At 43.0% G+C, this 12,272-nt stretch overlaps 1 protein-coding gene across 1 annotated transcript in view; it reads left to right on the top strand.

Moving 5' to 3' along the window:
• Nucleotides 1-608: 608 nt before the first annotated feature.
• GALM (galactose mutarotase) overlaps nucleotides 609-12,272 on the top strand; it is a 58,895-nt gene continuing 47,231 nt past the window's right edge. The window contains exons 1-2 of the mRNA XM_043989189.1: nucleotides 609-1,034; nucleotides 9,979-10,133. Coding sequence (XP_043845124.1) covers nucleotides 845-1,034; nucleotides 9,979-10,133 — 345 coding nt within the window. The 5' untranslated portion in view covers nucleotides 609-844. The remainder of the gene's footprint in view (nucleotides 1,035-9,978; nucleotides 10,134-12,272) is intronic.

Below are 12,272 nucleotides of genomic sequence, written 5' to 3'. Positions count from 1 at the left end.
TAAGATAATAATTGTAAAGAGTTTAGCACAGTGTTAGGCACATAGTAAGAAGTATCTAAATGTTGTCCGTTGTTTTTAAATGCCTAAAAGAAAATCCGTGAGATAACAAAGGAAACCAATTATAAGGAAATAATTATTATTAAAATGTCACAGTTATCAATCAAAAAATTCAAGGCCCCCATATGTCTGTGTACCCCCTGTCTCCAAAGCCCACTGCTCCGGGACTCTCTTCTTATTGGTGGAGATGGACGCCCTGCCTAGCGCGGGGGTGGGTTTCTCTTCATCAGTTAAACTAGAATTGCTCTGATTTGCATTTTCCTCAAGATCTAGTCTTCACTTCCCCCAATTACTTGGACTGTGTTTTTCAATCATTTAACAGCCTGGGTGTGGAGTGTCCAGAGTACACGGAGCACTGTTTTACGGAAGGGCTCCACCCTCCAAGGTTACTGTTTAAGAGCTATGGAAAAATTTTGCACCTAGGGGGGAAAAATATCCTCATTCTTTTGCCTGCTCCCAGAAAGCGGTTTCACTTTTCCAAGACTACCACTCCCAAAATGCAATGCAAGAAAAGTTGCGAAAAAGAAGGAAAGCACGTGCTGAGCCTCTGGGCTCTTTCCTGCAAAGTAACCCTAAATCCAAGAGCCGGCGGGATTAAGGGATCAGAGGGCTCGCCCTCCTATCCTGCTGAGGGAAAGGGCGGGAGGGAGGAGGAGGAGTTTAACCTCGCTTTTATAAAGGAGCCTCTGCCCTCCCGCGGCGTGGTTCCTGCTCCCAGGTGTGCAGTCTACCTGTGCCGCTTCTCTGCGTTGTGCTCTAGGTGGTTGCTTCCCCTCCCCCCTGGCCCATGGCTTCGGTGACCAGGACTGTGTTTGGGCACCTGCCCGGTGGAGAAGGGATTGTAGAGAAGTTCCACCTGCAGTCAGACCAACTGAGGGTGGAGATTATCACCCTGGGCTGCACCATCACCGCTTTGGAGGCGAAGGACAGGGATGGGAGATTCTCAGATGTGGTGCTGGGCTTTCCCGAGCTGGAAGGTGGGTCGAACTGCACTGGAGTATATTAGAGTCAGAGATAAGACAGCAGGAAGGGACCCCAGAGCCCCCAAAGACCGTCCTTCCTTCCTCTCCCCTCCGCTCCCCTCCTTAGCGAGGAAACTGGCCTAGAGAGTTCAAAGGACTAATCCAGGGTCACATGGCTAGTAAGTGTCGGAAGTGGGAATGGAGCCCAGGGTTTCTCGACCTGAGGGTCCCTATTTTGACCAACATCCTTGGGAAAGAGTCAGAGTGGGTTCCATCCGTTTGTTCCTACTTTGAAGACTCACCCTAGCATACGTACGTTTGGCCAAGAAAAGGGGATTGCTCTGGGTTTGAAAAGTCTTTCTAGGGGAACATAAATATGGGCTTAGACTTCTAGTTATCCATTCCGCTCACTTAACTGGTCCAGAGTCCATTGTGGGTGAGTTGCAGATAACTATCCTCAAAGTGGTCTTTGAACTGTTTAACGCTGAGGAAAATTCCACCCTGGAAAGAATCCTGGCTACAGGAAAATGGGTTTAGAGGGGCCTGTGGACCTTTGTGCACAAGGAACAAAAATGCTCTCTTTTTCCTCTCCCTTTCCTAGTTTTTCTGCAAAAACTGGGCATCCCAGATAATTTCTTCTAGTGGCCTTGTAGCGCATTAATCCAAAGAGAATCAGGTACCATATTGGCTGCAACCCTCTGCCACTTGAGTTACACTGATGCATTTTTGCTTTGGAACGATCTCTTTTGCGTTGTGTCCTAAGAAGACAGTTCTAGGGGAGAAAAAAGTAACCGGGCAAAGTGGATGGGGGGACGGGCAAGGACCCTTGAGAATGGATTCATTCAGCCTTCTCAGTTGGGAATGGGACTTAAACTCCCCTCCAGGTTTGAGGTTTATCTTTTAAATTTTCTAACTTAACTTGCTCTCCACCCCAGCCCAGCCCAAATGAGGATAATATCTCTGATGAGATAGTAATTGTAAAGCACTTTGCAGATAGTAAGTGCCACGTCAATGTTAGCAATTACTATTATGAGGATGATGAAAAGCTCTTAATTGTTCTGTGGCCTGAAGCTCTGGAATCTTAAGGTATTGTTAGGTCCTAAACCGGGACCCCATTTAGGATTTCCACCAGTCCTACCTCTGATGATTGTTACTCGGGTGAGATTGGTTGGCCGGGCATCAAACATCTCTCCGGGCCTCTCTGTTCCCTCATCTGTAATAAGAGAGCTGGAAGAGGTAACTTAGAGCAGGGCTTCTGAAACTTTTTCCACTCACCACCCTTTTTCTCCGGAGAAATTTTTACAGGACCCCGGGTATATAGGAATATAAAATAGATATATGAACAAAACATTAACTGCCAAATTTTGTGACCCCCCCATATTCAATCACTGGCCCCCCGGGGTCGCGATCCACAGTTTAAGAAGCTCTGTGATCTCTAAACAAACTTCCCCGCCCCCTCCTAAATTCAGTACCCCAAAATATTGATGGTGCCTTTAAATCGCTTGTGAAACCTCTGCCCTGTACTCTGTGGTTTTCTCTTGTCTCCTCTTCTGTTCCATGGTGGTTTGCTATTGTGCAGGCTTATTTTGAAAAAGAGGTAAATTCCTTTTCCAAAAAGTGCCACATTTAGTTATTTCGTTTAATTTCCTTGATAGGAAAATGTACCGAAATGGGAAAATCTTTCCTTCCCCCCACCCCCCCCTCCACCTACCACTGGGTTTTCCCCCTGGGTTCTACTGAGTGTTGGGGGTGGGTTAGGGAAGAGCTGTTGATTGGGTTTTGCTTCCTACTGAGTCAGAAAGTAAGAATCAGGATGATTTTTTTTTAAAAAATTTCAGACACAGATTTTTTAATATGGCAACTGCATTGGTTTTTTTTTTCCCCTCAACATTTGTTTTTTAAGACTTCTAGTTCCAAATTTTTCTCCCTCCCTTCCCTCTCCCCCCCCCCCAGAAAGCAATCTGACATAGGTTATATATGTACAAACACGTTAAACATATTTCTGCATTAGTCATGTTGTGAAAAAGAATCACGGGGGCAGCTAGGTGGCACAGTGGATAAAGCACTGGCCCTGGATTCAGGAGTACCTGGGTTCAAATCTGGCCTCAGATACTTGACACTTATTAGCTGTGTGACCCTGGGCAAATCACTTAACCCCCATTGCCCCGCCAAAAGAAAGAATCAGAACAAAAGGGTTTCCCTTCAAAAAAGAAAAAGAAAAAAATGGTATGGTTCAATCTGCATTCATATTCCACAGTTCTTTTTTCTGGGTGGTGGAGAGCATAATTGTCTAGAAAGTAAGAATCAGGATGATTTTTAAAATAATCTTTACCGGGGCAGATGGCGCAGTGGATAGAGCACCAGCCCTGGAGTCAGGAGGAACTGAGTTCAAATCCGACCTCAGACACTTAATACTTACTAGCTGTGTGACCCTGGGCAAGTCAATTAACCCCAATTGCCTCACTAAAAAAAAATAGTAATAATAATAATCTTTACCCCAAGGTTTGAAGACATTTTTCAAATCTCCACCCCCCCCAACCTTTCTCTCTGTCTCTTTGTCTGTCTGTCTTTATCTCTCCATCTCTGTGTTTGTCTCCTTCCTTCCCTCCCCTCTCTCTTTCTCACCTCCCTCTCTCCCCCTCCCCCTGTCCTCCTCCCTTTCCCTCCCCAATACCTAGCATGACCAACAGTTTACAAATTAGGTTACCTTCTTAACCACAGAAAGGTTGACTGACTAGTGCAAAGAACAGCGGATGGAATCAGACACCTACAGATTCCAGTGATACAAAGAGAGGTGATTTCCTCTACCATTATTTCTGTTCTGCACCATTAGCTGATTTGAATAAGATTGGATGTTATGGTTTATCTACCCATTCCTACCACTGCCTTACTTCCAGAACATGAGTCTAGGTGATAAAATAATAATATCTAGTATTTCTTTGATTATTTTAGCACCTTTAGGTTTGCTAAGTACCTTACAAATATTATTTCATTTGTCCCTTTTGACAATCCTGGAAGATAGGTGCTAGTTATCCTCCTTTTATAGATGGGGAAACTGAAGCAGAAAAAGGTCAAATGACTTGCCCAGGTTGGAATGGGACAGTAGGTGTCTGAGGCTGGATTTGAACTCGGGTCTTGCTCCAAGTCAGAGCACTTTATCCACTGTGACAATTAGCTGCCCTGTGTTTGTGTAATTTGAGCCAAGTGTAATTCAAAGCCCAAAAGTGTCTTTTGAATATGGCATAATGGGCTTACATGTGGTAGCAAGAAGCAAGCCAATTTCTTGGAGTCTCAGCCTCAGTTTCCTCATCTGTTAAAACCAAGGGGGTAGAACCCAGTGGATATTAGAAGTCTCTCCCGACTTTTAACATTCCATGGTGAGCATCTCTTGTTATTCTGCTGACCCTTAGGGATCTCAATAGGAGAAAAGATTCCCTGAAAGAATATAAGAAGGAAAAAGGAATTAACCCAGGCTTCTATACTGTAACACATCAGACATAGTAGTAGTTGGTAGAATTTTCCATTCTGAGAGTTCTTGGGGAAAGTCAGTGATAAAATTTTTCCTCCTGGGAGAATGTTCAGTATTGAGTCATGGTATTTAAAATATTTATCTAGGTGCTGGATTGATATTGATGTGGCCTTAAAAAAATATCAAACTGTATAATTTAATATAGTGTAATAATTTAATTTCCTTTTTACTTAAAGGCTGATAGTGAAGGGAGTGGGGGGGGGGGACTCCTTTTAAAGGAGTGGAATTTGAAAAACAACCCTGAATACCGAACTTCTAAGAGATACATTCAGCACTCTTCAAGGATTATAAGTGGACTCCAGTTTCTCTTTTATGATGCGGTCTTTCTATTCAGAGTCTTGCCTGAAATAGTAGGGGCTCTCTAATTCTTCATAACAGCCACTGTGGCCAGCTGTTAACAGGGACTGCATTAACACACAGCCATCATATTGCTGAATTCTAGTTTATTAATAACCTGTATTAAGCACGTTTCAGTGCTAAAGACGGGACAGAGGAAATGGTTACTTTGAGATAATGACATCCCCAAGATGGTCCTGGGGCACCATAGGGAACAGCTGAGAATGTCTGATCCCCTGACACACACCCCCTTTAAACTGAATGTGAGCTATCTCCCAATTTCACAGATAGATGAAATAAGCTGCTCAGATGAGGTCACAGTGATTCACATGTCTCCAAGAAAATGAGATCTGGCCTCTGTAGCATGCTGAGGAGATAATCCAAATGTTCTTTTAGTTACAGCCCAGAAAAATGTCGGTAGAGTCTTAGGGGAAATAATTTTGCTGCTGGGCCCCACTCTCCATCGTTACCAGAGTTTGTTTCCCTTAGGTTGTGTAAGCAAGTCCCAGGTCCTCACGGTACTTGGGTTTCTTAACAAGTCATTTTAACCACATTTTTTCATTGTTGTACAAATCCCCTTTGTTCAGGCTTGTCTGTAAAGGGATTTTCACAGACGAAGTTGGGAGTGGTTAGTTTTTAGTGACCAGACTGAACTCTGTACCAGTCATGCAAATGAAGGGGACAGCAACTGTTTTAGCCCTGAGTATAGACTCTTGTCCAGCCTCTCAGCTGCTTGGGAGGGGTAGGGGCAGGGGGTGTCACATCTGAATAAAATATAGAGAGATTTATGGTTTCAATAGCATGGGTAACATTATCCTCATTTATTCTCATCTTACAGAAGAGTAAAGCAAGGCCTACAAGGACAAAATCATTGCCCAGGGTCACATTAGAACTGGTGAGGATTGGAATCATGGATGGAACTCTCTTAATAACAGATCCAGCCCTTGTTGTATTATATAGCAATCCCTTCAGAACTGAGCCCCAGAGAAGTTAAAATGATTGCCCAAACTGGAATGACTAGTTATCCATAGAGCAGGGGTAGCCAGCACCTGTTGGGAAAAGGGCACTGTCTCCCATTTATAACTTGCATGAGACCCTGTGTCTCTCATCCCCTCCCCAAGGTGTTTCAAAACTCCCCTCTTTTTGTTGGAGGAGGCAGGTCACACCCTTCTGTCTGCTACCCACCCCTCTGGATTCGTCACTTTTTGCCAGGCTTTGACTTTAGCCCAACTTAGGTGTTGGATTTGAACCATACGCCCCACACCCACCTCCCCAAGGATATATCTTTTCTCTGGGTAATTTAATGACTTTAAGCACTCCAGGGCAGGAGCTTTAATTTTGGGGTTTCTATCTCCGGAGCTTAACCCATAGTAGGATGATTGATAAATGCCTGTAGATTTATTGATTGATAAGTAATCTATTGCTAATCTTGGCCATGAATCAGCCCTGCTTTCTCCCTTTCCCTCTCTTCCTCTAGTCAGGAGAATCCTTCCAGAATCAAAGATGCTAGAGGTCAATAAGACCTAGAAGATCACCAAGTCCCAGCATTCTCATTTTTGTGGATAACAACAATAGCTCACTTTTCTTTAGAGATTGATAGTTTAGGGGCAGTGAAGTGGCACAGTGGATAAAGCACGGGTCCTGGTTTCAAAAGGACCTGAGTTCAAATCCAGCCTCACACACTTGACACTTACTAGCTGTGTGACCCTGGGCAAGTCACTTAACCCCAATTGCCCCGCCCCCCCCCCCAATTTTTTTTTAATCTTGTTTTCATACATACTTCTGTACTTAAGAAAATAAGTAAAAGAATAAAAGATATGCCGAGGCAATGCAGCTTGGCCTGCAGGGTCATCCAAGATACTGTGACTGTGATCAAGAGATTAAAAGGAACAGGAAAACGTTCTATCCTATTTCAAATATCCTTCTATTCTGCAGCTAATGCTTTTTTTCTTCCTTTGGAGAAGTATCTAGGGGAGGGCCTAGGAAATATTATTTTGAGAAGCCAAGAGAGTGAGTGGTTGGAAAAGCACAGAGTTTGGAGTCAGAAACTGGGGTTTAAATCTTGGCCCTCCCACTTGTTTGATAGAAGCAACCAACAAGCAGTACTGGGGGCAGCTAGGTGGCGCAGTGGATAGAGCACCGGCCCTGGAGTCAGGAGTACCTGAGTTCAAATCCGGCCTCAGGCACTTAACACTTACTAGCTGTGTGACCCTGGGCAAGTCACTTAACCCCAGTTGCCTTGCTTAAAAAAAAAAAACAAGCAGTACTGGAGTTTAAGACTACTTTGGAGAAGCAAGCTAATCCATAATCCATAAACTAATACAGTGTGGGGGGTTTTTTAATCCACAAGGAAAAGAAAATAGAGATAGTAGGATTAAAATTTTAATTTCAAAGTAAAATTCTAGTATTTTTGCATGAATTGGCACACCTAGTTATCTGGTGTTAAGCACCTACTTTGTGCTATGTACTGCGCTAAGCAACTGTGGGTACAGACATAAAGACAAAAATCCTGCCCTCAAGGAGCTGACAATCTATCAAGGGAGAAGATAGCATGTATATATACAGGGTGTCCCCAAAGTCTTAGGCTTTGGGGACACCCCATATAGATGTACAGTTTAAAACTACAGTAAGACTTTGGGACACCCTATAGAAGAGTGTTTGTGCATGTGTGTGTGTCTGTGTCTGTGTGTCTGTGTGTATGTGTAATTACAGCTATCAATTGTGTAAGAAACAGAAACTGAGAACAGGACCCCCAGTCTGGTGCAAAGCTGGAAGGCCATTTATTCTCAACCTTGCAAGGACGGGCACGTACCCCCTTTTGGGTACTGCCCTTTGTTCCAGTGAAGTTCTCCTTTTTATCCTAGATCTAACGCAAGGTCCCTCCCCCATCTGGGTTCACATTCTTCACTGACACTAGCTGTGTAGTCCTGGGCAAGTCACCTAAAAAAAAGAACTTCCTTTGGTATGTGGCTAGTTTTTGATGAACCCATGTTGGTTCTTTGTGATCATAGCTTCCTTTTCTAGACATGCACTAATCATCCTTCTGATCGTACATTACCCAATTTTGTAGGGAATGAAAGTCAAGCTCACCAGCTTACAGTCTGCAGACTCCTCTCTTCCCTTTTTGGAAAATCTTTTAATTGTCTCTTTTGAAAACTGCCCGTTTTCACTTCTTCATTGTCTCTCCCCGTTAACCATGACTCTCAAGGGTCCCTGGCAGTGTCTCAGCAGGCCCCGTCTGGCAGTGTCTATGAAAGTGGTTAATCTGGGCCTGGTAAATCAAACTTTTTCTGTTTCCCTGCTTAACCTTCAGTCTCAATTCCTCATTAGCCATTTTTATTATGCCTTTTCCAATACAAAGATCATTCTCCTTTGAATTAAAAAACGGGTCAGATTAAAAGTTGAAGAGCTTTGTTTTTAATCTGACTTCTGCATTTTTTATCACCAGTACATCCATGCCAAGTAACAGTCCTAACTTTTTTTTGGTCATCCTGCTTTTTTTCCTCCAATGCTGATAAAATAAAGCCATCCAAACTCCTTGTTCACTTTCTTCAGCACAATTTCAGTAATCAATAAAAAAATAACATTTATTTAAACACCTAAATATGCCCCGGGCACCATGCTAGTCTCAATTTGAGCTTTAGGACTCCTGACAACCATTTTAACATGATTGTACCAATTTATATATTCATCTGCTGTTACCTGCCCTTGCTCATATCTTCTCTACACATTTTTTAAAAATCTAAGTTGGTCTTTGATGTCCCTCTGCATCTAAGTTTCTAAAAAATACCTATGTCCAATTTGTCTCCTTTCTAGGTCATCTTGCTTTTGTTACTTATACTTTGTGCATGTGTGTATAAGAATATCTGAGGCCAAGGGTTTTTTATTACTGATTCCATATTCTGTCTCCTGTGAATTTCTGGAGAACCAGATTTCTGTTCTTTCTTCCATGATATAGCTGTTCTTTGGTATCTAGCTTCATGAATCTACATAAAGAGTTTTCTCCTTCCTCATTTCCTATTTGAAATTCTTTTGATTTTTATAGTTTCAAGACTCCTAGCAAATAGACTTGCGGGGGGCGGGGGGGGGGGGGAGGCAGGGCAATGAGGGTTAAGTGACTTGCCCAGGGTTACACAGCTAGTGTCAAGTGTCTGAGGATGGATTTGAACTCAGGTCCTCCTGAACCCGGGGCTGGTGCTTTATCCACTGCTCCACCTTAGTTGCCCTCACAAATTACTTTTATCAGCACTTTTTAGTTATACTTCATCTCTGGCCAGGTTTCTAGTCTTCCCTGTATTTTAAGGTGGTGTCCAGAAATCCAACTTGTGTTCTCATTTTTTTTTTTAAATCAGTTCTTCACTTCACAAATCTCCCTCCTGAAGTCCTTGTTTTTGATGAGAAGCAAATGATGAAAAGACAACCTATATGTGCTTATGATATTTAATTTTTTGCCTCAGACTCCATAATCCTTGACAATGTTTTCTTACTTGATTGCTTCTGATAGTATCATTTGTGCCCACATGCCTCTCCAGAAGTGAGTAGTATTTGTCTTTGCCTCAGTCAGATGAGCAGAGTCTGGGCCTTATCTTTCTTTGTACCCTAAATGCCTAACACCGTGCTTGCATAGAGCAAGCACTTAATCAATTTGTTCTTTGGGATTGGTTGCCTCTCCTTGAATTATGCTGCACAGAGGAGAAACATTTTAGCATCAAAGTTACATTGCATCGGGGCAGCTAGGTGGCGCAGTGGATAGAGCACCGGCCCTGGAGTCAGGAGTACCTAAGTTCAAATCCGGCCTCAGACACTTAACACTTACTAGCTGTGTGACCCTGGGCAAGTCACTTAACCCCAATTGCCTCACTAAAAAATAAAAAAATAAATAAAAAAGTTACATTGCAGATTTGCAAAATATTTCATCATTGCTGTTGCTGTTATCATGAAAAATACGACTAACCAATGTTTACATGATGAGTAGAGTCTTTAGCTGACAACATACCATTTGATCCTTACAGCATTCTTCAAAAATAAGTAGGCAGGAATTATTACCTTGTCCTTGTTTAGCAGATTAAAGGAATGACCTTGTTGGTTTTGTAGGGTATCTCAAGAAGCATCCATACTTTGGAGCAGTAGTTGGACGGGTGGCTAACCGAATTGCCAAGGGGACATTCGCCATGGATGGGAAACAATACAAGTTGGCCATTAATAATGGGCCTAATAGCCTGCATGGAGGACTCAAAGGCTTTGACAAGGTAAACTTGAGGGCACTTGATAGAGTTCTCACTAAAGTGTGTTTGAGGTTCACAGTATTCGTGGTCTTGCTCTCCTCCCCCATCCCTTCCATTCACCCCAGGCAATCCTAGCAGAAACCCAACTCACTGCACAAGGTGAACAGTAGAAGGGAAGGAGGAGGAAGAAGACTACTCTCTTGTTTACAAGGGTGCAAGGATGGGATTTGTCTGCCAGTCATATGAAGAGGTTGGATGTGATAATAATCATGATGATAATAGCAACTAGCATTTATATAGTGCCTTAAGGTGTTTTTTTTTAACAATTTTTTTTTTTAGTGAGGCAATTGGGGTTAAGTGACTTGCCCAGGGTCACACAGCTAGTAAGTATAAAGTGTCTGAGGCCGGATTTGAACTCAGGTCCCCCTGAATCCAGGGCCAGTGCTCTATTCACTGAGCCACCTAGCTGCCCCTAGTACCTTAAGGTTTTTAAAGTACTTTACCAATATTACCTTATTTGATCCTCAAAAATAACCCTCAGAGGGAGGTGCTATTGTTATCCCCATTTTACAGATTAGGAACCTGAGACAGAGTGAGAAGTGGACCTGTAGTCCGGAAGACTTGAGATAAAATCCAGCCACAGACACTTAACCAGCCATGTGATCCTGGGCAGTAGTCTCTCTATTCTCTGTATTCTATTCACTATATTCACCTCACTGCTGTGTCTCAGTGAGGAGAAAAAAGGGGAGGGTTGGTCATAGTTGAAATTGCAAAGTAAATTGAATCTTTGAGCCCTTATTCCCCTCCCCCCAGCTTCTATATAAATGTCCTGGAAATTTTTGTAGTCATGATAGAGAACAGAATGAGTAACACACAGCAGTGGTAATGGTTTGATGATGTAGAGAAGCTGACATATTTTTTTCCAGAAAAAAGAAAAAACCCAAACTCTTTCTTTTCATTGTTCTTAGAAGTTAGTTGGTGGGGGAAATAAAGGCTGTGTAGCCACACATGAACACCTTAGCCTAACTTCATAGGTCTGCTTGCCCCCGTCTAACCGGTGTTCCAAATTAACTGTTACTTCTCTTAAAATTTGCTATATCCTTGGTGAATTTCAGCCAAGCATTTGAAAAGCAGTCTAATCCAATGAATTCGTGTTAAAGTATGAATGAGGGGGCAGCTAGGTGGCACAGTAGATAGAGCACCGGCCCTGGAGTCAGGAGTACCTGACTTCAAATCTGGCCTCAGACACTTAACACTTACTAGCTGTGTGACCCTGGGCAAGTCACTTAACCCCAATTGCCTCACTAAAAAAAAAAAAAAACAAACAACATAAAGTATGAATGAGATAGCCTGGCATTAACCCTCCCACAAGCTGGTGCAGTGTAAAGGCCATGGGATTTAGAGTCAGAACCTGAGTTAGCATCTTATCACCACTTAGTACCTGCGTAACCTTAGACAAGTGACTTCAGTAGTCTAGGCCTTAGAGGGATTTCCTCATCTGTAAAATGAAGGGGTTAGGCTTTAGTAATTGTCAAGATCCCTTCCAGGTCTATATCTGTGAACCAAATATAATATTTGGTTATAATAGAATGTATGAACCAAATAGAATCCCTTCCAGGTCTATGGTCCTGTGAACCAAAATGAATCCCTAATTGGCAACATTTTCAGAGAGTGTGGTAGGAAGGAATGGCTAGGCATTCCCATAATCACAGCATTCCATTTACCACCCCACACACAAAGCCTGGCCTCAGAAATAGAAAAGGAATGAAGAATTGAAAATTCTAAGGACCAGGAATTTTCTTTTCCCTTAACCCTTTACAGGGCTAAAAAGAAGAGTTGATAATTGCTCTGCTTGATCCTCTCCCACCAGCTTCATCTGTTTGTGGGACTCAAGTTCCCCTCCCTGACCTTCCTTCCTTCCTCAGTGGGCAAGGCAGGTCCGACTGCAATGGGGAGAAGGCTGCCCCACCCTAAGCCTGGACCCTGGGTACCTCAGTCCCCAGCCTCTCCTGGCTGGCTCCTTACAGCTGAGGGAGGATGAATCTAGCAACAGATTTCTCAAACACCCAGTTCATTCCTCTCCCTCTGCTGACTTTCCCAAGTGCTTAGCTGGCCTGTGGAAAAGTACTATTAATTACAGTCATTTGTGTGGCCTGCTTATCA

The sequence above is a fragment of the Dromiciops gliroides genome, chromosome 2 (genome assembly GCF_019393635.1).
Source record: "Dromiciops gliroides isolate mDroGli1 chromosome 2, mDroGli1.pri, whole genome shotgun sequence".
Lineage (NCBI taxonomy): Eukaryota > Metazoa > Chordata > Mammalia > Microbiotheria > Microbiotheriidae > Dromiciops > Dromiciops gliroides.
This window is presented reverse-complemented; position numbering and strand designations above follow the sequence as displayed.